We start from the raw sequence: 26,182 nt of genomic DNA, 5'->3' as shown, positions 1-26,182 counted from the left end.
GTTTTAATTTGAATTTCCTTGTTGAGTAATTACATCAGCCCAGTTTCATGAATGACTAAGCTAAGAAGATTTTTCTCCCGATCATTTAATGAATACAAAGAGCAAGAATGTTTTAAATTAAAAAAAAATTATTTCAAAAAATTATTACAAGGCAAACATGAGATTAATAAGAATATATAATAAATAGCTTACAAATAAAGCTTGTGAAAGCTTTATTATTCTATTACTAATAACGTATAATTCTTTTGACACATGAACCCTTTTTCACAATTAGTAAAAGAGTAAGAGAGAAGTTTTAAACTTTGCCTTATTTACGTCTCACTCAACATAATTAAAGAAAATGTGTACGTAGGAAGAAGCTTTCATCTGCTTATTGGGGCTACTACTTAAATTTTATCAAGTGCAATATCCAGTGAATAAAGTATATATATTAACATTTGGAAACAAAGCTGTGAAAACATGATGGCTACACAGTTCATAGTGACTGTATATTCACCTTATATTACAGAAACCAAATAAGTCATATCATAATGAATATCCTTATTCAAATTTCATTTCTTAAACTTAATGAGATGACTACAGTAGTTGTATAAATATTAAATCATAATAACACGACATGATACCAATAAAGTTAAGTTCCAGTTTTGTGGCATACTAGGGTAGGCCTTCATCTAAATTTCAAGCAAGCTCTTAGAAATTCACAGAAGTACTGAATATATAAAATACATGTAATTAAGAGAATGAAGCTTTGCCCCAGGAAGAGCAGAGCGACTCTGGCTGGAGAGGTCACAGTCATGGGAATAATATGTCATGATGGAAGAATGTGAAATGGGAATCTAGTTTCTTGGACTGTAATTCTGCTTCTGTTGCTACCTAGCTTTGTGACTCTGAGGAAGGCACTAACTCTCTCTGGCCTAGATTTCCCTAAAATAAGATGAAAGGGTTGGACCAAATAGGGCATAAATTATTTTCCAGGATTTTTTTTTTAAGATTAATAAGCAGTTATAGGAAATAATACAGAGAGATCCTGGGTAGTCTTCCTGCACTTTCTCCCAGAAAGTTCTTTGGTAAAAGAATACAAAAAACAAACAAACAAGCAAGCAAAAACTATCTTACAAATCACACCAACCAATATGGATATTAATATAACCAAGATACAGAATAATTCCATCACCACAAAATTCCTTCATCTTGCTGTTTTATAGCCACACCCTCTGCCAGTCTACCCTTACAATTTCCTTACACCCTGAAAATCACTATTCTGTTCATTTCTTTAATTCTGTCATTTCAAGAATATTATAGAAATGGAATCATATAGTATGTAAGCTTTTGGGATTGACTTTCTTTACTCCATAATTATCTGGAGAGTCATGGAAGTTGTTGCATGTATTACTAGTTCACTCCTTTTTCTTGCTGAGTAGTATCCCATGAATTTGTCGTACTTGAATTTGTTTAGCCATTCACCCATTATCTGAGATATTTGTACTTTGGGACTATTACTAATAAGCTGCTATAAACATTCATGTGTAGGTTTTTGTGTACACGCACATTTTTTATTTCTCTGGGATAAATGCCCAAATGGATCATGTTATAGTTGCATGTTTAGTGTTTTATGAAATTGCCCACTGTTTATGGCAGTGTTTGTACCAATTTATATTCTCATAGCTATGTACAAGTGGACCATATTTCCATCTCCACACCAACATCTGGTATTCCCACTATTTTTTATCATAGTCTTTCTAATAGTTGCATAGTGATCCCTCATTTTGATTTTAATTTGCCTTTCCCTAATGGATACCAATGTTAACATCTTTTCACATGTATTTGCCATCTGACTATCTTCTTCAATGCAATGATCCTTCATATCTTATGCCCACTTTCCAATTTGATAAATTGTTTTCATGCTGTTGAGTTTTGAAAGTTCTTTGTCTGATGTAAGTTTGTAAATATTTTCTCTCATTCTAGGTAATCTTATTATCTTCTTCATAAGGCCTTTCATGCATACACACAAATGTTATTTTTGATGAAGCCCAATTTGCCACCTTTTCCATTTATGAGTCCTGGTTTGGGTGTCAAGTCTGAGAACTCTGCCTATCCCTACACGCTGAAGATTCTCCCTGTGTTTTTCTCTAAATGTTTAGAGCTGTGCATTTTACATTTAAGTCCATGATGCATTTTCAGTTAATTTTTGTATAAGATGTGAGATTGAAGTCAATGTGCATTTTATTTACCCATGGAGGTCCAACTTCACAAGCACCATTTATTGAAAAGGATATCTTTTGCATTTTGCATGTGTTGCATCACTTTTGTGCCTTTATCAAAAATCAGTGGGATAGGGGCGCCTGGGTGGCGCAGTCGGTTAAGCGTCCGACTTCAGCCAGGTCACGATCTCGCGGTCCGTGAGTTTGAGCCCCGCGTCAGGCTCTGGGCTGATGGCTCAGAGCCTGGAGCCTGTTTCCGATTCTGTGTCTCCCTCTCTCCCTGCCCCTCCCCCGTTCATGCTCTGTCTCTCTCTGTCCTAAAAATAAATAAACGTTGGAAAAAAAATTAAAAAAAAAATCAGTGGGATATATTTGTGTGGATTGACTATTGTGTTCTCCATTCTGTTTCATTAATCTATTGCTCTGCACCTTCACCAAAACTACACAGTCTTGATTACTGTAAGTATGTAGTAAGTCTTGAAATAGGGTAAACTTTTTTCTACTTTATTGGTCTTTTTCAAAACTGTTTTAGCAATTCTGGTTCATTTGCCTTTTTATATAAATTTTAGAATCCTCTTGCCTATACCTATAAAAAAATCTTGCTATGATTTTGACAAAAATTGTGTTAAACCTGTACATTAATTTGGAGAGAACTGACATACAGACTAGATTCAGTCACCCAATCCATGAACATTGCATATCACTCCTTGTGTCTATTATCTATTTTTATTTCTTTCATAAGCAATTTGTAATTTTCAGCATATAAGTCCTGTACAAGTTTTACATCTCTGGTTAGATTTACACCTATGTATTTTTTTAAGCAATTGTAAATTTTTGTATCCAATGTTCATTGCTCATATACAGCAATACAATTCTTTTTTGTATGTTTATCATGTATTGTGCCACCTTGTTGAACTCGTTTATTAGATCTAGGTGTTTTTGTTGGAATCTTTTGAAGTAATATATCCTCCTTTACAATCTTTTGCTTTTGATTTTCTTATTTTGCCTTATTGCGAAGTCTAGAACTTCCAGGACTGTGTTTAGTAAGAGTAGTAGAGTAAAAATCCTTGCCTCGTTCTCAGTCTTGGGAGGAAGGCATTCAGCTTTTTCACCATTAAGTAAAATGTATCCTATAGTTTTAAATGTTCTTTGTCAAATAAAGTTTCTTATACTGCTATTTTTCTGAGTTTCTAGCCCTGAATGAGTGTTGATTTTTACAATTTTTTTAAGCATTGACTGATATGATCATATGGTTTTTCTTCTAAAGCCTATTAACATGATTGATCACATGGTTGGACTTTTGAATGTTGGACAAGACTGTATCCCTAGAACACACTCTACTTGGTCTTGGTGTATAATTCCTTTTATATATTGCAGAATTATATTTGCTAATAATTCATGAGAAATTCTTGCATATATATTCCTTGGGGATATAGCTTGGTCTCTAGTTTGTTTCTTTTTCACTGTCTTTGTCTGGTTTGGTATTAGGGAATACACTAGTTTCATAAAATGAATTGAGGGGTGCTCTCATCTCTTCTGTTTTTTGAAATAGGTTGTGTAGGATGTTAATTCCTCTATAAGCATTTTATAGATTCCTCCAGTGAAACCATCTAGGCATGAAGAGTTTTCTTTTAATAAGTTTTAAATTATAAATTCCATTACCTTTGGTGTTAGAGGGCTATCCAAGTTATATATTTAATGTTTGGTGATTTATGGTAGTATTTATCTCTTAAGAAATTGATTCAATTCATCTATATTGTCAATTTTTTGTGCATACAGTTATTTTTAGTATTCTCTTATTGTTCTTTTGCTATCTGAGGGTCTGCAGTTAAATCTGTTTCATTCCTGACACTGGTAACTACTGTCTTTTCTTTTTCATTTTTACTTTGCTAATCTCACTAAAATTTAGATACTTTTATGATCTTTCAAAGAAACAGCTCTGTTTCTTTAGTTTCTCTATTGTTTTTGTTTTCAATTTTATTAATTTCTCCTTTTATCATTCTTATTTTCTTCCTTTGAGTTTGTTTTGATGTTTTGTTTTCTAAGGACTTGAAATAGGAGCTTAGATCATTGACTTGAGACTTCCTTTTCTTTAATGTATTAGTTTAGTTGTCATAAATTTCTCCTGGCACTGTTTTAGCTGCATGACACAAATGATGATAACATTCTATTTCACTTATATACATTTCACTGCATTTTAAGTTTCCTTTGAGAAATCCTCTCTGACATACAGAATATTTGCAAGTATGATGTTTCATCTCCAATTTTTGAGGAATTTTGTTACTGATCTGTAAATTGATTTCCTTGTTGTTTCAATTTTTTAAAAAAAATTTTTTGTGTTTATTTTTGAGAGAGAGACAGAGACAGAGAGCACAAGTGAGGGAGGGGCAGAGAGAGAGGGAGACACAGAAAGTGAAGCAGACTCCAGGCTCTGAGCTGTCAGCACAGAGCCCAACTCAGGGCTGGAATTCACAGACTGTGAGATCATGACCTGAGCTGAAGGCAGATGCTTAACCAAGCCACCCAGGCACCCTATTGTTTCAATTCCTTATGATATTTCAGATTTATTTTATAGTCCAGGATATGGTTTATTTTGGTACATGCTCCTTGGACACTAGAAGACAATGTGCATTCTGGTGTTGTTGAATGAAGATCCCTATAGCTATTAATCAGATCCCATTGGCTGATAAGGTTGATGAGTAATTCTGTATTCTATATGATTTCCTTTCTAGTTGTTCTATTAATTTTGGGGAGAGTGGTAGTAGTGAAGTCTTTAACTATAATTGTGCATAGTCTATTTATCCTGTGTTTGCTTTGAGTTCCATCAGTTTTTGCTTCACTTACTTTGCAAGTTTATTGTTTGGTTATACACATTTAGGTGGCCTTCTTGGTGGTATGACCCTTTTATCTTTATATAAAGTCTTTCTTTGTCTCTCATAATTTTCCTTATTTTGAAGTCTAATTTATCTGATATTAGTATACTTTTGCTTTAAGTAATGTTTACATGATATACATTTTTATATTCTTTTATTTTCAATCTACCTGTATCACCCATATCACTATATTTGCAACAAATTTCTTGTAGAAAATATATACCTGGATTCGTTTTTTTTAACTTGTTTTATTTTTTATTTTTTTACATTTACTTCCAAATTAGTTAGCGTATAGTGCAATAATGATTTCAGGAATAGATTCCTTAGTGCCCCTTACCCATTTAGCCCATCCCCCCTCCCATCCCCCCTCCAGTAACCTTTTGTTTGTTCTCCATATATATGAGTCTCTTATGTTTTGTCTCCCTTCCCATTTTTATATTATTGTTGTTTCCCTTCCCTTATGTTCATCTGTTTTGTCTCTTAAAGCCCTCATATGAGTGAAGTCACATGATTTTTGTCTTTCTCTGACTGACTAATTTCATTTAGCATAATACCCTCCAGTTCCGCCCACGTACTTGCAAATGGCAAGATTTCATTCTTTTTGATTGCCGAGTAATACTCCATTGTGTGTATATACCACATCTTCTTTATCCATTCATCCATCGATGGACATTTGGGTTCTTTAACAATTTTTTATTTGGTGTTTTTAGATCATTTACACTGAATGTGATTTTTGATACATTAAAGCTTAAGTGTGCCATTTAAATTTTTCTTTTCTGTCACCTATTTTCTCTATTTTCTTTTCACTGTATTGTTGTGAGTTTTTGAAATACTTTTACAATAAAAATTTGATTTGTCCATAGTACTTTTAAAAGTATCTCATTATATAGCTTTTTTAATGATTGCTTTAGGATGCATATTATATTTTTATAATCACAAATATATTTGTATATTTGTATAATCACAGTCTACTAGTGTTATCATTTTTCAGGTCAGGTGACATGTAGAAAACTTACCTCTTTTTACATCTCAACTTTCATACCTCCCACACCCCCTCTCTGGTAATCATCAGTTCTCTATAGTTAAGAGTCTGTTTCTTGATTTGTCTCTCTCTCCTTTTCCCTTTGCTCATTTGTTTTGTTTCTTAAATTCCACATATAAGTGAAATCATATGTTTTTTGTCTTTTTTGACTCACTTATTTTGCTTAGCATAATACTCTGTAGCTCCATCCATGTCATTGCAAATGGCAAGAATTTATTCTTTTTTTATGGCTGACAACTATTCCATTGTATATTTATACCTCATCTTTATTCATTCATCAGTTGATCAACACATGGGCTGTTTCCATAATTTGGCTAGTGAGGATAATGCTGCTATATACATTGAGGTGCATGTATCCCTTTGAATTAGGTTTTTTGTGTCCTTTGGGTAAATACCTAATAGTGCAATTGCTGGGTCCCAGGGTACTTCTATTTTTAACCTTTTGAGGAACCTCCATACTGTTCTCCAGAGTGGCTGTACCAGTTTGCTTTCCCACCAACAGTGCAAGAGGGTTCCCCTTTTGCCACATCAGTAACACCTGTTGCTTCTTATGTTGTTGATTTTAACCATTTTGACAGGTGTGAGAGAATCGCTCATGGTAGTTTTGATTTGTATTTCCCTGATGATCAGTAATGTTAAGCATCTTTTCATGAGCCTGTTAGTCATGTATAGTTCTTCTTTTGAAAATTGTCTATTCATGTCTTCTGCCCATGTCTTAACTGGATTATTTGGGTTGTGAACGTTGAGTGTGATGAGTTCTTTATACATTCTGGATACTAACCATTTGTCAGATATGTCATTTGAAATATCTTCTCCCATTCTGTAGGTTGCTTTTTTGTTTTGTTGATTGTTTCTTTTCTTTCACGGTGCAGAAGCTTTTTATCTTGATAAAGTCACAAGAGTTCATTTTTGCTTTTGTTTTTATTGCCTCCAGAGATGGGTCTAGTAAAAAGTTGCTACAGATGAGATCAAACAGGTTGCTCCCTGTGTTATCCTCTAGGATTTTGATGGTTTCCTGTCTCACATTTAGGTCTTTCATCCATTTTGAATTTATTTTTGTGTTAGAAAGTGGTCCATTTTCATTCTTCTGCATGATGCTGTCCAGTTTTCCCATCACTATTTATTGAAGAAACTGTCTTTTTTCCATTGGATATTCTTTCCTGCTTTGTCAAAGATTAGTTGACCATATGATTGTGGGTCCATTTCTGGGTTTTCTATTCTGTTCCATTGATGTATATGTTCTGTTTTTGTGCCAGTACCATACTGCCTTGATGACTAGTGCTTTGTAATATAGCTTGGGAGTCCAGAATTGTGATGCCTCCAGCTTTGCTTTGCTTTTTCAGGATTGCTTTGGTTATTCAGGGTCTTTTGTGGTTCCATACAAATTTTAGGATTGTTTGTTCTAGCTTTATGAAAAATGCTGTTGGTATTTTGATAGAGATTGCATTAATATGTGTAGATTGCTTTGGGTAGTATAGACATTTTAACAATGTATATTCTTCCCATCCATGAACTTGGAATGTTTTTCCATTTCTTTGTGTCCTCTTCAATTTCTTTCATGAGTGTCCTAAAGGTTTTTTAAAAATTATTTTTATTTTAGACAGAAAGCAAGAGAGTGCAAGTGGGGGCAAGGGGCACAAGGAGAGAGATAAAGAATCATAAGTAAACTCCATGCTCAGTGTGGAGCCTGATGTGGGGCTTGATCCCACAACCCTGGGATCTTGACCTGAGCTGAAATCAAGAGTCAGACGCTCAACCAACTGAGCCACTCAGGTACCCCTGAGTGTTCTATAGTTTTCAGAGTACAGATACTTTACTTCTTTGGTTAGGTTTATTCCTAAGTATCTTATGTTTTTTGGTGCAACTGTCAATGGGATAGATTCTTTGATTTCTTTTTCTGTTGCTTCATTGTTGGTGTATAGTGCAGATTACTGGACATTGATTTTATTTTTTTATTTTTTTTTCAATGTTTATTTATTTTTGGGACAGAGAGAGACAGAGAATGAATGGGGGAGGGGCAGAGAGAGAGGGAGACACAGAATCGGAAGCAGGCTCCAGGCTCTGAGCCATCAGCCCAGAACCTGACGCGGGGCTCGAACTCACGGACCACGAGATCGTGACCTGGCTGAAGTCAGACACTCAACCGACTGCGCCACCCAGGCGCCCCTGGACATTGATTTTATATCCTGCGACTTTGCTGAATTCATGTATTAGTTCTAGCAATTTTTTGATGCAGTCTTTTGGGTTTTCTACATAGAGGATCATACCATCTGCATATAGTGAAAATTTGACATTTTCCTTACCAATTGGCATGCCTTTTATTTCCTTTTGTTTTGTGATTGCTGAGGCTAAGACTTTCAGTACTATGTTAAATAGTAATGATGAGAGTGGACATCCCTGTCTTATGCCTAACCATAGAGGAAAAGCTGTCAGATTTTCCCCTTTAAGGATAATATTGGCTATGGGTAATTTGTTCATGGCCTTTATGACATTGAGGTATGTACCATCTATCCCTACTTTGTAGAGGGTTTTTATCAAAATTGGATACTGTATTTTGTCAAATGCTTTTTCTGCATCTATTGAGAGGATTGTATGCTTCTTATCATTTCTTTTATTAATGTGGTGTATTACGTGAATATTGAACCACACCTACAGCCTAGAGATAAATTCCACTTGATTGTGGTGAATAATTCTTTCAATGTACTATTGAATTTGATTTGCTAGTATCTTGTTGAGAGTTTTTGCATCCGTGTGCATCGGGGATATAGGCCTGTAATTCTCCTTTTTGGTGGGGTCTTTGGTTTTGGAATCAAGGTGATGCTGGCCTTGGAGAAGGAGTTTGGAAGTTTTCCTTCCATTTCTATTTTTCAGAGTAATTTGAGAACAATAGGTACTAACTCTTTAAATGTCTGGTAGAATTCCTGGGGGAAGCCATCTGGCCCTGGACTTTTATTTGTTTGGAGATTTTTGATTACTAATTCAATTTCTTTGCTGGTTATGGGCTGTTCAAATTTTCTATTTAGTTCAACATCTTCTTACTTCTTGATATGATGAGTGATTTTCAACTGAATCTTGCTTATTTTGGATATTATATTATAATACTCTGGGGTGCCTGGGTGGCTCATTTGGTTAAGTGACTGGTTGAGATCAAACCCCATGTCAGGCTCTGTGGAGAATGCTTTAGATTCTCTCTCTTCCTCTCTCTCTACCCCTCCCCCGCTTGCACTTTCTCTCTTTCTCTTTCTCTCAAAATAAATAAATAAATTAAAAAAATATATTATAGGGGTGCCTGGGTGGCTCAGTTGGCTAAGCATCCAACTTCAGCTCAGGTCATGATCTCACAGTTCACGAGTTTGAGTCCCGTGCTGGGCTCTGTGCTGGCAGCTCAGAGCCTGCAGCCTGCTTTGGATTCTCTGACTCCCCCTCTCTCTCTCTGCTTCTCCCCTGCTCCTGCTCTCTCTGTTTCTCAAAAAATAAATAAACATTAAAAAAATTAAAAAAAAAAGAATATTATAAGACTAGAAATTATTTAAGCTTAGTGTTTTAGTGGCTTACTCTGACACAATTCCAGTAGAGGAATGGGAATGGGGAGCACTACTTCATTACTGCCTGGTGAAGAAGAAGTTCAGCTTCCTCATTTGGACTCTCTTCCTTACTACTTGGCAGGGCTGGGTATTCTAGTTCCCCATGTGATCCACAATGATCCACAAGTACTGAATTCCAGTCTTGTGACATACTATGATCGGTTTTATCTGTCTTTCAAACTCAACAACTTCACAGAAGTACTCAAAAGATACAATGAGTAGATAAGACAAAAGCCCCAATAAGAGCCAATGGGCTCCGGAACAGGTCACAGTTATGGAAATAATAGAGCATGATGGGATGAATGCTACAATGACGATCTAAGGTCTTAAATTTTAATCCGATTCTGTTACTACCTAACTTTGTAAACTGGTAAAGTCACTCAACTCTCTGGCCTTGGTATCGTAAAGTAAGCAGAAAAAGTTCTGCCAAGTGGGTCATAATTTCTTTTCCTGTTTTAATCCTCCATGATTAGTTATTTAAAATGACAATTAAAGAGGATGGTATGTCAAAATTCTACATACATATCAAATGAATTTTATAAATATAGTCATTATTACAATTAAAGCAAATAAAACCTTGAGGTGAAAATGATATAATAAAATTCTGATGAAACATAGCCTCTTTGAGTTCATGAAAGTCATGTGCACTTATAATTGGAGAAATATCTTGGACATCTTTTCAGAGTCCCAACTTCCATCTACCTGCAGCAGAATCAGTTGGTGAACTTGTTAAACATAGATTTCCTGAGCTCAAGCCTCAATCAAAATGAACTTGTTTTTTTTAAGTGCCCTCCTTTTATACCCATTAATACTGTAAGCCACTGAATTACGTTTCAATAAATTATTTTCAACCTTCAAGAAAAAAAAGAAGCTAATATGCTATATCCAAAGAGAATAATTGGTCAAGGAATTTAAATTCTTGAAATCAATTACAAACAATTACAATTAGGGTGAAATAGAGTTTATACTTTTGAAACAATATAACTATGCAGGGATTCTGGCAAGCTTATATTTTAAATTATCCAATAAATCTGGATGAGGATCAAATAAAAACATGTGACACAAAACTATAGGAAGGCTAATATTTATCATTAATTATAATTATGAATATTTCAAAGGCCCCAAGGCTGCTTATTTCTACACATAAAGCAAGAAAGAAGGACAACTGAGTTTACTGCCTGGTGTATGTGGTAAATGGTTACGATATCTTACACATAGAAGCTGAAATCCAACAAATATCAACTTTCATCTTCTCAATCACATAGAGAAAAACATCTGCAAATGATCATGCTCTTAAAAAACACTTGGAATATTAAATGTAATGCATTCATTCAATAGGATAAATTTCAAAAACAACTTGTACTTTATATAAAATGCTTTATTGTGCATATAATATTGTCATATGGATGACCATATTTTTCTGATGAGATGTTCCATAATGTTCATTAAATTCTCGAAAAGTACTATGATGCCAAGAAGCTTAGGACATTAGTTTGCATTTTTAGAGCGTTAGAGCTTAAAAATACATATAATAACTTGCTCTACTTTTTGTAAAATTTTCTATATGGTCCTTTTTTTCTATAAGGAAAAATTTATTGAGCATCTATTGTCCACCTAATGTAGGAGTTATATGGACAAATAAAAAGGTATTTAAGAAGCTCACCTACTGGAACCAGAGAAATAAATTACATAGGAGTGATAATATTATTAATCCTTTGCTATTTTTAACAGCATGAAAAATAAGCAATAAATGAATTAAGTTCTTTTTTTCATCTAAGTCAACAATGTTGTTGAGGTTAGATGTTCTTCCTTCATTAAAGCCATGAATAGCTGCAATCTGCGTTTGGAATTCATATCTTATGTTTTAGAACAGGACGTCAGACCAGATTATGACTAACATTGGTTTATGGTTATAATCGAGACATGGGGTTTTCTGAAGATTCCAGATGATTAAAAGAACTATTGTAGGACTTAGCTTTAGAATTCCCTAATTGATTTTACTTGCTGAGAACATTAGATTACATTCACAAGCTAATACACATGCACGCAGACACATACTCATGCATATACAATTCTATTTACCTTTCATTATATTAAGTTCTCTAAATAACAAAAATCAAGAACCAGCTTTTCAAAGTACTGGAGATTTTTTAATGGAGCCATACAGATTTTATTTCCTGCAGTTTAAAATAGTTACTTTTATCATATCCATCACATTTTAGAAAAAAATACTCTGTTCACCATTACTCTTTGCATTATGTGCCTATTACTAAGCTACATTTGAGATTAAAGTTAGAAATAAATGATTATAAGAGAAATAAATGCGTAACATAAGCAGGCATGACGTTCTAAGGAAAGAAATCTGCATGCAAGCTTGTGCCCATGAACATGAGAATTCAGTTAGGGATGAAATCCTGAAGCATATTCTCATGACAGGATGAACCTATTAGTGTAGCTAAGCATTTGCAGGCCTTATTCATTTCCAAATACTTTACTAATGCCGGAAACAAGACAATTCCTGGCTTGTAAAACAGAGCAAACCACCCTAAAACATCTGGCATACTTACACACTTTTCGCTGTCAAATACATAGCACAAATGTTTATTTGACTCAGAATCTTTGCATATGAAAGTGAATATCCTCTTGTCAGTTTTATCATCAGCACAAAATGATATTCTATGAAGCTGGCAATTGTGTTGGACTTCCTGTGAACACAAATGGAAATAAACAGTTGAAGAGATTCTTGTCCATTTTCTGAAATACCAGCTTGTGTTATACTTGACTTTAAAGGTGAAACAATCATCTGTCAAACTTTGGTTTATAATTACATACACCCAAATTTAAACAAATACGTAACGGAGATGGACCTCCTGACTCAGATTAAACGAAGGCAGTCGTCTCAGTAAGACTTAGAAGAAAAGAAGCAAAATACAAGAGAATCAGGGGTGCCAGGACTTTCTGAGCTACAAGGGATCTTAAGAGACAACTACTTTGAACCTTGAAATTTTATTTAGAAGGACATTAAGGCCCAGAGAATTAATACTTCCAGAAGGTTATATAATTAGCAGGACCCTTTTTAACCAGAACATTTTCATTTTTTCTTACTGATACTCACTAGCATTACATAACTTCATCTGCACACAATTTCATATGAAACATACTATCATTTCGTCCTTAGTTTTCATATCAAATTGTATTTTACATGTCTTCATCAGGAAGGTGTACACATCCAGCATCTAAATTACTGAATCAACTCTCCTAATCAGAAAGATAAACACTGCAACTATACATATATAATATATATAATAAATAATATATATGATATGTATATTATATAATAGATAGTATAAAATAAATAATATATATTATGTATTATATAATATGCATATTATATAATATATAGAAATAAATAATACAATAAATACATTTTTATACTGTCACAGTTATACATATTATATATTTTGTAACTATAGCATCTGTCACTACATCTTTCCAGGTTCAGAGTTTGATGTGTCAGCTTGATGAGATTTGATCTATCACTCTGATTCACATTACTGCTCATTAGATTAAAAATGAGTACATAAGGTATACACATAAATATTAGGAGAATTTGTTTATAGCACTGTATTCTTTCCCTGTGTATAAACCAAATGATCAGTCATCAAGAAGCATGAAAATTAGAATGAGGAAGTATACTATATGATTGTAATGTTTTTGTCATTACTAGATAGCCTGATCCATCCATTTCTTTTTTTTTTTTAATGTTTATTTATTTTTGACAGAGAGAGAGAGAGACAGAGACAGAGCATTAGCAGGGGAGGGGCAGAGAGAGAGGGAGACACAGAATCCGAAGCAGGCTCCAGGCTCCAAGCTGTCAGCACAGAGCCCGACGTGGGGCTCGAACTCATCAACTGTGAGATCAGGACCTGAGCCGAAGTCGGATGCTTAACCAACTGACCCACCTAGGTGCCCCTGATCCATCCATTTCAACAGCAGGAAGGAACAATGCCAGAAAGAGGGGCTCAACTTACTGAGGCCTCTGATGACATCTCTCCTTTCTTGTGATTAGTGCCAAGATGGACAATGACCACATTTTATGAGACTGTCTTTGTATACTTTGTCCAAATGACCAGTCTGTTTCTCACAGACTTTATTTTTGTTTTAATGTTAACATAGTCAATCAAACAATACCCAGGCACACTAGTTCCCAAATGCTGACATCAGGTCTACACCAGTTTATTAATTGTATAATCATGTTAATGATAGGGGCACCTGGGTGGCTTAGTTGGTTAAGCATCCAACTCGATTTTGGCTCAGGTCGTGATCTCACAGTTCCTGAGATGGAGCCCCATGTCGGGCTCTGTGCTGACAGCCAGGAGCTTGCTTAGGATTCTCTTCTTCTCCCTTTCTCTCTGCACCTCCCCAGCTCATGCTCACTCTCTCTCTCTCAAAAATAATCATTAAAAAAAAATCATGTTAATGATATACAGAAGAAATACCATTACTATATAATATGGACAGATAATTCATTTTTTTTCCATTTGAAGGAGAAATCACAAGTAACATGAAAACACACCATTTACATAAGCCGGTGGTAAAACACAGTCCCTTGTTCACTCACCAACCAGTATGGTCACAGATAGCCTTTGGTAATAACAGTTGAGAATCATCATAATTTTTCTTTAAATTAGCAGAGTTATCTTCCTACAAAAGAAGACTGAAAAGCTAAAACTTGCAATTTTATTATTTTAGTGAATCTTTTGTTGTGATAGATCTTTATGAATTTTAAATGTAGCACTAATTTTTGAAGGGACAGGACAGACTCAAGAACACAATGTCACAGTGAGAACACAATTAAACTTTAACACTACAGTATTTTATTGGAGTTGGAACAAAAAATAAGTAAATCCCCAATTCACCTATACCACCTCTTTCAGTACTGCATAATCTTCATTTGAAGGACAAGTAACAAAAGCAGGAAGGGGAAAAGATACAGACAGAAAGATATTGGAGCAAATTGAGATTGCTTTTCATTTCTATTTTCATCCATCCAAATGGCATAGAAAAAGAGCCTATTTTCTATGAAGTCCATGTTAGATTAACAATGAATTTTTAAATCCTGCCCCATACATGTATATTTTACTATAAATAAACTTACTTTAGGAACATAATATTTTTTAATTACGACTAAATAAAATAAATATACCAAAATAAAATGAATGACAGATTTTGTTCTGATTCACTTAGGTCTCCTCAAATAGTAGTTCCTAAATACATATCTGCACACAGGCTGTATCAGAGTCACATGAACAGGTGTTTTTAGTTTTGTTTTTTTTTTTTTTCTTATGATAGAGACACTCAGTCTAGTTCTGCAGATTCTGTATCTGAAAATCCTGAGTGGACTCCAGCAATCAGCATTCTCAGGAGTCTCCTAGGGGTACTGATATTCAGCAAAGCTGGTAAATCGTTTTTTGTTTGTTTCTTTTTTTAAAAGATTTAAAAAACGGTACATTCTATATATGGGTAAAGAGTCAGGAACTCTAACGTTCTTAGGCAATATATTGGTGAAGAGTCAGATACTCTTATGTTCTTATATAATATATGTGAAGAGTCAGGTGTTCTCTATTCAAATGTAATACAATTGAATTTATAAGATATTTCAAAGATTTTAAGACTCCCAAGATTGCCCTTTGATTTGTTAGCAATGAAAAAAGAGATGGTTCTTTCCTATTAAAATCTTGGAAAATCTATGCTATTAGGGAAAAATTCAATTGGGTCTTTTGAAAATTAGCTATTAATTATAGAAACTGAGACTTTGGGATAGGGAAGAAAAGCTTTGGTGCTATGATTGGGTAAGGCAAAATATGATGCTCAAAAGTCAATTGGCTAATCACATTGGTTGAATCCCACGTCACTGATGTTTTGTAAATGGGATTTAGGTTAGGGGAGGCTTGTGCATCTGACAGTCAAAACTTTAGAGAACAGAGTGATAAGGTTGACAGACTGTCAATGGGCAACTCATGGTCCTGGAGGACTTACTATGGGGGACTTTAGAATCACCAACTAATAACACTGAACTATATTTGCATTTCCATAATCCATTTGTCTCTCTTTTTACACCCCAACCCCCACATGTTAGTTAGGTCATCTTGTAGAACTTTTGTCTTTATATTTTGTGTTCTTCTGAGGATCTGCCATTATTAAACTGTCAATTCTAATTTTTTTTAATGTTTATTTTTTTGAGAGAGAGAGACAGACAGAGTGCAAGCTGGGGAGGGGCAGAGAGAAAAGGAGACACAGAATCTGAAGCAGGCTGCAGACTTTGAGCTGACAGCACAGAGCCTGGTGCGGGGCTCAAACTCACAAACCATGAGATCATGACCTGAGCTGAAGTCCAATACTTAACCGACCGAGCCACACAGGCGCCCCTAAACTGTCAATTCTAAACAATAAAGTTTCCTCTGTACACTGCATTTAATCATATTTGTATTTTTCTAAATATTTAAATTTTATATCAGATGAAAAATCTGAAGCATTCTAAATGTTCAGTAATAGGAGAATGGTTTAGTAGATTATAATTTATATATTCCAGTATTGGTGAAATTTTTATAGCCTAGGATACAGTATGGGCAGACTCAAATAAAAAAGGACAAGAACACATGTTGATGACACATAAAGTGCATTATCAGCCCTTCTTCTCTCATGGTGTGCTTAACAAGGCCTAAACATTCATGTAAGAAATTGAATTAATTATTGATTACATACACATATACTTTAAAACTGTTATGAGATCTACATGGCTTACGAGACATTTTAAACACAAATGACCTGTTCTGACTGATCATTTGCCACTGTATAGCCAGTTAATTTTAAAAAAGGAAATGCAGGACTGGGGTATCTGGGTGGCTCAGTCGGTTAAGCACCCAACTCTTGATTTTGGCTCAGGTCATGATCTCACAGTTCATGAGATTGAGCCTCGTGTAAGGCTCTGCACTGACAGCATGGAGCCTGCTTGGGATTCTCTTTCTCCCTCTCTCTCTGCCCCTCCCTCGCTCTAAATAAATAAACAAATGGAAATGCAGGACTAAGGCTGCTTTTCTTTTTAATTGCAAATAAGACTACACATCTGGTTTCATTGTCACTCAGTAACTTATTCCTCAGCCCACTATTCTTTCGTAACCACCATTTGCCTCATGAAGTAATCTGAGCCAACCCACCTGTTCAGTAAATTAGGCCTCATTTTCAACTACTCTGTTTCCCATTAAACTATATATATTCCATTATGGTCTTAAATAGACCTTCGACTATTCTCTCACCACATCTTTTCTTTTCGCTACCTCAGCAGCGGTTAGTGGGGAAGAGCCATCACCAAAGAAAAGTCTCTATTTCTTTGTTTCTTATTTAATATTGAGTGCGGCTCATGGGAGGAAATTAAACAGGATATTTGTGGGAGGGCTTAAATTCATGGCTTGAGAACTATGAAGGAATGCCATTGTTCTGTAGTTTGGACAATAACTGTGGGTACATCCATGCCACAGTCCAGTTCTCCTCACATATATTAAAAATGTAAAACTTCCATGGAAACTCTGATTCAGCATGCTAAGATAAGGCTTCAGAACTTATTTTTGCAAATGTCAGGTATTTTTTACGCAAGTATTCCATGGACTACAGTTTGAAAAGGAGAGCTACTACAAGCAGACTATGCACCACGCCAGAACCTCAAACTTCAGGTGCGTAGAATTCCTGCATGACTTCCTAAATTGTATAGATTCCAATTCAGTAGGTCTGGAATGTGCCTGGGAGTCTGTATTTCTAACAAGCGCCCAGGTGAAGCTGATCATGTTGGTCTGCAGACCACACTTTGAAGGGCAAGACATCATCAGACATCGCACATAGATGAAGCGATCAATGGCAAGTTACAGACCCATGAAAAATGGTTTCATAATCTGTTTATAGGCCAGGGTTTCCTTAGGCCTTCAGATCGAATTAATTTTGTCAGTAAGTATGCCACGGTGTCAGAGGAAAGCATTGACAACATATATTTGTAAGATGAATTGAAGTTGAATGTTAATTGGCTTTTCCCAACTTATTTTCATGGTCTTATCAAAATTATTAAACACTAATTCTGAAGCATGGTGAATAACATACTGTATTAGCTTTCTAGGGCTGCCCTAACAAAACATCGCAGACCGCGTGGCCTAATCAACAGAGATTTACGTTCTCACAGTTCTGGAGGCTGGAGGCCCAAGATCAAGGTGTTGGCAGGTCTGGTTTCTGCTGAAGCCTCTCTCAGTATGGGTTGCAGATGGCTGCCTTTTCACTGTGTCCTCACATGGCTTTTCCTCAGTGCTTGCATATCCCTGATGTCTCTTTTTCCTCTTACCAGGACACCAGTCCTAGTGTGATTAAGGCCTCATTAAGACCTCATGTAACCATAATTACCTTAAAAAATTCTATCTCTAGGAGCGCCCTGGGTGGCTCAGTCAGTTAAGCATCCAACTTCGGCTTGGGTCATAATCTCACGGTCCATGGGTTTGAGACCCGCAGGTTTGAACCTGGCATCGGGCTCTGTGCTGACAGCTTGGAACCTGTAGCATGCTTCAGACTCTATGTCTTCGTCTCTCTGTGCTCCTGCCCGCTCATGCTCTCTCTCTCTCTGTCTCTCAAAAATAATAAATACACATTAAAAAAAATTCTATCTCTAGAGGCACCTGGGTGGCTCAGTCCGTTGGGTCTCTGACTTCAGCCCAGGTCATGATGGTCTCTGCTTGTGAGTTCCAGCCCCACATCAGGCTCTGTGCTGACAACTCAGAGCTGGAGCCTGCTTCGGAGTCTATGTGTGTGTGTCTTTCTCACCCTCTCTCTCTGTCTCTCAAAAAAATGAATAAACATTAAAGAAAAATTTTTTTAATTCTATCTCCAAGTACAGTCACATTGGGGCTTAGGGCTTCAACATAGAAATTTTGGCTAAAAACAATTCAGTCCCTAACAAATCCATATTAATTAATTTGAAGACAGAATAGATTATATTGTATTCACAGGGGAAAGGGCTCTAAATATAAGAACTTTAAGTTTATGCTGTATTATGGACTGAATTCTATTCCCCCAAAATTCATGTGCTGCAGCCTTAGCCCCCCATATCTCACAATGTGCCCGTATTTGAAGAGAAGGTTTGAAAGTGGCAACTACATTGAAGTGAGCCCATTAGGATGGTCCTTTATCCAATCTGAATGGTATCCTAATAGGAAAAGGAAACTGGACACACACAGAGATACCAGGGGTGTGTGTGCACAGGTGACCACGTGAAGAGGCAGGAGGAAAGCAGCGATCTGCAAGCCAAGGAGAGAGGCCTCAGAGGAAACCAACACTGTGAGCTTAGTCTTGGCTTTCCAGGCTCCAGAACTGTGAGAAAATAAGTTTCGGTTGTTTGAGCCACCACATCTGTGGTGTTTTATCATGGCAGCCTTAGGAAACTAACACACACTGATTATGTCCACGGGCAATAAGAGGCAGTCCAAAACATTTTAATAAACAACACACAGCTTTTGTTTCCTTTCATACTCAGTGAACCACACTTCACACATCTCTTTCACAGCACACAAAGGAAAAGACACTGAAAACAAGACCAAACACTGTTAAATACGCTTCCATCCCAAACACAGGCTGAAGAACAGACCACTTTGGAAGCACTCCCAAAAGTTGTTTTTCCCCTTAAAAATCCTACAGAATTTTAAAGTGTCATTAACTGAGGACTAACCAGTTCCAGTTGGTAAGCAATTTTAAATATTTATTGAAATAGGTACATAACTGCCATTAAGGAAAGATTGGAGGGCTTCTGACATTCAGAAAAGAAGCCTTACCTTTGTTTTAGGTTCTAGAATTTTTACTCCATATATTGATATTTGCAGCTCAACTTTAGGAATTTTCTGGCCTTCAGACTTCTTGATATGTCTTGCAAACTACAAATGAAAAATTATTCAGAAAACTGTAATTCTGTTTCTATGGAGAATAAGCACAAAGTTTGTATTCAGTGTTGGACTTTCATTAGATAAATTATTAGCCATTAGAAAGTATTTTCTAAACCCCATGTAGCTTGAAAATATTTCATAATCATAATAATCTACCATTACTATCACTAAAATCAGATTGATATTGAATAACTTTTTAAGAACTTTTTTAATGTACTTCTTTCATTATATTTAAACAGTTATATTCATACGAATTAGTTAAGACAATGAAAACTCTGTGGGAAGATAAGCAAAGACCGATTTATCTTTCTGTGGATCTTGTTTTTTTTTTTAACTACCTTTAGAGAACTTGCAGTTCACCAGAGCTGGATATGCCACCTTTGTCATTTCCAGATACCTCATTTGGTATCCATCCTACCCAAACAAATCAATGAATGAAAAGAGACAGAATACCATATTTAAATTGAAGCTATGAATTGAGGTAATTATCCCAGCTAAAAGACTGAGAACTAGATTCGGACTAGAGTTATGAGTATCTTGAAAACCTAAATAGTTTCCTAATGCTTGCATGGTAGTATTTATTGTAACTTCTTGTTGAATTGGTAAGTATATGCAAATGCTAATTAGGTTTTGTTATAAAATTTTAAAAAATCCCAATATTCATGCACTTTATAGGTGGAGTTTCTACCTCTCTCCCATCATTGCCAGATCTAATGATGGAAAAAATTACAGGAGCCCAGTTAAATTTAAATATTAAATGGTTAATTAAAAAAAACCAGCTTCTTTTTTAGAATACACATCTACCCTCCACATATATGTGTGTGTATACACACACACACACACATGTAATTCATATATGGTAATTAGTGTAAGTATGTCCCATGCATTTTCTTGGACACACACTTACACCGAACAATTGTCTGTTGTTTATCTGAAGTTCAAAGTTTACTGAATGTCTTATTTTGGCAATGCTGTTGGGAATGCTACTCTCTCACTACTCTCCTTCTTTCCACTCTCCTCCTACCTTTATCTTTCAAAACTGGAAAGAAACATTGAAAAAATAGGATTTTTACTCCTCTTCTAGGGCTTAAAATTTTTTTCCCTACTATTATAACATTTTTTCAGCATATGGATCATCCTAACTTGACTCAAAATAGATTATATGTAAGGCAGGGTGGGGCTTCAGTCCTCTTTTGTATGTCATATTTATTTGCATTGTGCATTTCTAATTTAGGACAGATGTGAATACACATGGTATAGTTCAGTCCTGGAGCACAGAGTGGTTAAAAGCTCCTTTTCTCTTTTCATGGCTTTGCACTGCCATCAGAGTATTATAATTAATGCATACATGAATGTCTTAAAGTGTCTGCCTAATAATATGGGAGGTGGGGTGGGGGAGTACCATTTGTTTTATTTCATTTTGTGAGGTATAATTTTTTAGCTTGCTATCTGTCCTGTTCTATGAATGTAGGCCGTTCTTTTTTTGTATCCGGAAGTCTTACATTGTGCACATGAATTTGACGAATTTGTGCCAAACCATTTTTTGTATGTCTTTAAGAAACATGTTTTGTTTCAGATCTTTAAAAATTATTCCAGCTCTCTCCCAAAGAAAGTAGATTAATTTTGTTTATTTTCCCTTCATAATCTCCTTCCTGCATTGGTATAATTAAAACAATTTGAGGGTTTTCACATATGAAGGCTTACAAAGTAAGTCAGCTGCTTCTATCTCTGTGAAAGCCTCTCTCTGAACAAAGCCACTCCCATCTCGGGCTGCAGAAGGATGCTCAGCTGGCCTCCAAGGCGCAGCTCTTTTCCAGAAACAAGACAATGAGCAGTGGCTTTTGTGGCCTTTTCCACATCTAGACACAACCATTCCTGTGACCTCTTTTACTTTTTCCCAAAGTCTATCACAGAGCAACTACTAATATTAAACTTATCTACTGAGTGACTTCTTTTCTGCCAGGAAAAAGAAAGCACAACACATTTTCTGTATTTAAAAAACAAAACAAAACAAAAAGAAAAACCTCCCAGTTCTGTTTTCATGTATATCAAGGTTTATAAACGGTCATTAGCTTTAATGGTTGCACAGATGTTGTAAACAATTATATCTAAGGTTGTATTTGCTCTATCGTTTTATATCTTAAACAGAATATAAATAGTCTCATTCCCGTCCTTTTTTTTCCTTCTGAAATCTAAGATTACTGTATTGTAGCTTACATGCCCCCTCTCACTCGAAGTCTGTTTTGCTGACAGACGTCTTAAATGTGTTCCAAAATATTTCTACTTTACATGTTGAAGACATGCTCATCATTCTTGCTTACATTACATTCTTTTGTCTCCCTATTTACTTTGTGAATATTAATGTTTGAAAAGCCTTTTTGCAAATTCCTGTCCAGTTTTGCTTCAGTGGATTCATTTCTTGGTCATCTAATAGTGATCTACCACCAAAATTTGCCTATAATATTCCAATAAAAAATATTTAAAGGGGGTAAACCCTAAGCATCCTGAAAACAAACAAATGAAAACAAAACATAAATAAAAACATCATAAAATGATGGAGGAAAATAAAGCATTTCTTGAAGTTCATAAAGTAGTTGGTTAAGTATATGTCACTACTAAGTAAAACATTTCTTACAGTGAGCTCTACTGGCTTTCAATATAATCACACTATTTCTATGTATTTCTCAGAGGACTTTAAAAAAATGAATCTAAGTGTCCTGCTAAGGGAATACACATTATTAGGAAAGGAAACCAATGAATTTATTACTGTGTATCAAATATTCGGAGATACTATTTCTCGTTGTAACTATTGTAAATTAATTTAACTAAGCATGTTCTAATGATTCTATGAGGAATCAGGTATGTATGTATGTAGATAATTAAACTAAGCCCTAAACATTTTATTAATTAAATAACTGGTTATGAAGACAAAAATAGTGCTAAGCTACATAGAAAGAGTGACGTTGAATGGAAAAAGACCAAGATTAACAGAACTCAGCAGCAATTCCCAAGTCCGCCTTCCTTGAGGTAGCTTCATGTAATTTTAATTTATCTGTATTGAGGTAAGGTATCTCTCCTGTAAAACTGGGGTTCAGGAATGCTGCTTCCCTGCTTATCTCCCAAGGAAACTAAGAAGTTTTGGATCTATATATCAATTGTCATCCACATGTAAACATCATAAGCAGACTGTTTAAAAAATATATGGAGTCCTCTGACATTTGTAATAGTTGTATTGATAAAAATAAATAAAACACTATTAAAAATAAAATTCCTTACAATAACAATACTATTAAATATGTAGAAGTTGAAAGGTTTTTTACATTTTTTACATTTGATGACATTTTGGAAAATTTGGCAATTTCTTAAATCTTAGGCTAAAACATGATTAAGAAATAGAAATAGTTGAACATGTTTAAAAAATAGAAAATGTGTTATTTTGGCCAATATGAAACCTGAAAGTAAAAACTTTAACACTTATACAAATTATTTGATTTATGAAAAATGTTTAAAGTATAAATACAAATTCTCTACAAAATGATAGAAAAGTAGTATGTAATAAAATCAAAATTTTTAAATTTTTCTCAAAAGATAAGTAGGCATAATTAAACATAAAAGCATGATAAAATACATTATTGAAAATATTCTAAGTATTCCATTTTATATTAATGCTAAATTTTAAGTTCCTGTCGGAAACCTGTACATAAAATATTGCAGTTTTGAAAACTGAGTAAATATAAATACAATATTAACTTATGTGGCAAATAAAACAAAATACTGAACTATAATAGGTAAAAAGGCAGCCAGAAATACACCTATTTAAGAAAAAGAAGCAGGAAATTAAAATGGGGGATGTGTACACAAAATATAGTTTATGAACAAATTTTTTGCTGTTGTTTTTGGTAGAACCATAGCACCACCTTCTGGCCATTTCTACATGACAACAGAATTAAAGAGGAGCCAGGGTTAGCCCGGGTCTACGTTTCTAAAATAAATGTAAATACTCTTGAAGGCTTTGAATTGTAGCCTCTGACCTCTGACACCAAGAAATATATATATATAATAAAATTAAATAAAGAGCATTGTTTTAACCATTTTAATTTATTTAAAAATCATTACCCTTAAACACACTTTCCTGATGTACAAAATTTTTGCAATCAGCAGTGTAAAAATTGCTCATTAAATATTTATTTTGGAAGACACTTGAAAGGCAAAAATTATCATGTGAACATGCATTTTTAAACTATACTGCATACTTACTGTAAATCACATTCCTTTATTAACAGAGTACATTTCCAAATTTGAAATGACACAGAACTGCAAATAAATTCTCACAAAAATGTAGAAAAACTAGCCACTGTTTAAAAGCACTTCATTTCAAATGCCTCTACATTTTATCTAGTCATGATGTAGTTGAATCTTTTTGGTTTGGGACCTGCGCTGACTGAAGAAAGAATGTCCTAGATACAAAGACACATTAAGCATAAATTCTATTATTCTTCTATAAAAAAAAACTCTGACTGTATTGAAGCTGGATTCATGACAAGTTTGCAATATTTTGAACATTTAAATAGAATCTTATCCTAAATGTTGTTCATAAACTGTTCAACCTTGTTAATCCTGTATTAGTGCTTAAAAGTACTGGCTAAACAGGGCAAGCTGAATTATTACCTAATGAGTGGTGGAAAGAAATGCTTGCCTAGTCCACTTTTTTACCAAATGGGACACATATCATCTTGGAACCTTTTAGCATATTTACTTGAAAGCATTAGTAAATTATTTACATATACAATGGGTAGATGAAAGTATTATCCATTTTACTTTCTTCCCCCAGAATACATGCCATTCCGCTTTAACTTTTTCTCAGTTTGAACACTCAGTAGATTCCAACTGAGGACATGTTCAATGAAAAATGACACTTTACGTCTATGACTTTGCCAGGCACAATCAAAGGCCTAGCTCTCTTGTCAAATAACCGGATGATCTCTAAACTAATAAAGTTAGGGAAGGATTGTTTCCCAAAAAAATTGTGAGAGTAACTACAGAGAATAACAGTACATTTTGTTAAAAAAAAGTAGTGGTATGCTAGATTTTCTTAATGAGATAAAGATGAGAATTCTGTTGAAGGGGTTTTTCCCATCTTATTATCTCCATGAGAACATGGGGATAATTCTTTTGGGATGGGGTATACTTAGAAAAACATGCTAAGATATGAGGCATCTTAATAGAAAATTTTCTCAGGAAATGTGATTGTGAGTATGGAGTTGCTTATTAAATATCTCATCTGCTCTCTTGGTCTCACCAGTTCCCCATGTAATCAACTCCCAACTCTACACTTCCAGCTGGTGGATGTCATATCCTACCTATGAGACCCAGTTGTTAGTTTTCAAGTCAGGGCATGAGTCTACATTTTCCAAGCGAGGTAAAGGCAAGCTACCAAAGGTCAACACATAGGGAATACTGCCACTTTGTTGTTGTTGAGTATGAGAAATTATGGAAAAATAGGAAGAATGTGCCACATTCAGAAAATATATTGTGTATTCACATTTATTGTTAAATATGTTTCCCTGATCTGGTGATATTTATTCAATAGCCCATTTTTTTTTCTTTTTTCTTTCTTTCTTTCTTTTTTTTTTTTTTTTTTTTACAATAGCCCATTTTTAAAAAGACAAAGCTATACCTGCCACAGAGCTATTCACGCTTTGAATATCCATCAGTCTACTGGTGACCTAAGACAGGATCAATACACTAGACACATATGTGGAGGGCTTGTCCTACCTTTAGTTTCCTCACAGCATCTCTGACAACTTCTGTTCCTTTAGGCTGCTCCACTTCTGTACTGCCAAGAAACTGAAAAGGACCATTTGTCAAATACAGGCTTTATGACATCGTACATCATCAAATCATTTTGAACTATAACATGGCATAACAGTATACACATGGTATGGCAGAAATGGAAACCCAAATCTTAACTACACAGAGGAGTTATTAATTTATTTTATATGAAAATGTAAATATATTTACTTAACCATATCCAATTCCTATTAATCAAAGATTTTTTAAAAACATAGTCTCCTAAATATTTTATTTCAAGATATTTACTGGAAAGAAAACTAAAGCTACTTCATTTTAGAAGGATAAGAATAAAGTTGGCTTCAATATTTACAACTTAAAACACATTAATAATAAAAATTATTGACTTATCTGTAAATCCAAAGCATATAAATGCTTTTTGTTACATGACTTTTTAATGTTTATTTATTTCTGAGAGAGAGAGGGAACGTACATGTGTGCAAGTGGGGAGGGACAGAGAGCGAGGGAGACAGAGGGACAAATCAGGCTCTGAACTTATAGCAGAGAGCCCAATACGAGGTTTGAACCCATGAACCCTGAGACCATGACCTGAGCCAAAGCTCAACAGACTGAGCCACCCAAGTGCCCCTGTTACTTGATTTAAATGTCAATGGTATATTTTAAGATATTAATAGGATTTCATACAGTTCATAATTTTACATTA

General features: G+C 34.8%; 1 protein-coding gene across 14 annotated transcripts in view; it reads right to left on the bottom strand.

Annotated features, from left to right (window-relative positions):
- GULP1 (GULP PTB domain containing engulfment adaptor 1) overlaps positions 1-26,182 on the bottom strand; it is a 271,761-nt gene that overhangs the window by 30,005 nt on the left and 215,574 nt on the right. For all 14 annotated transcript variants that reach the window (XM_040475605.1, XM_040475611.1, XM_040475604.1 and 11 more), the window contains 3 exons: positions 25,444-25,515; positions 19,561-19,659; positions 12,268-12,405 (listed from right to left, as the gene is read on the bottom strand). In XM_040475605.1, the coding sequence (XP_040331539.1) occupies positions 12,268-12,405; positions 19,561-19,659; positions 25,444-25,515 (309 nt within the window). The remainder of the gene's footprint in view (positions 1-12,267; positions 12,406-19,560; positions 19,660-25,443; positions 25,516-26,182) is intronic.

This window comes from Herpailurus yagouaroundi, unplaced genomic scaffold, assembly GCF_014898765.1.
Source record: "Herpailurus yagouaroundi ecotype Mexico unplaced genomic scaffold, PumYag 140, whole genome shotgun sequence".
NCBI lineage: Eukaryota > Metazoa > Chordata > Mammalia > Carnivora > Felidae > Herpailurus > Herpailurus yagouaroundi.
Note: the sequence above shows the minus strand (reverse complement) of the source record. Positions and strands in the feature narration are given on the sequence as shown.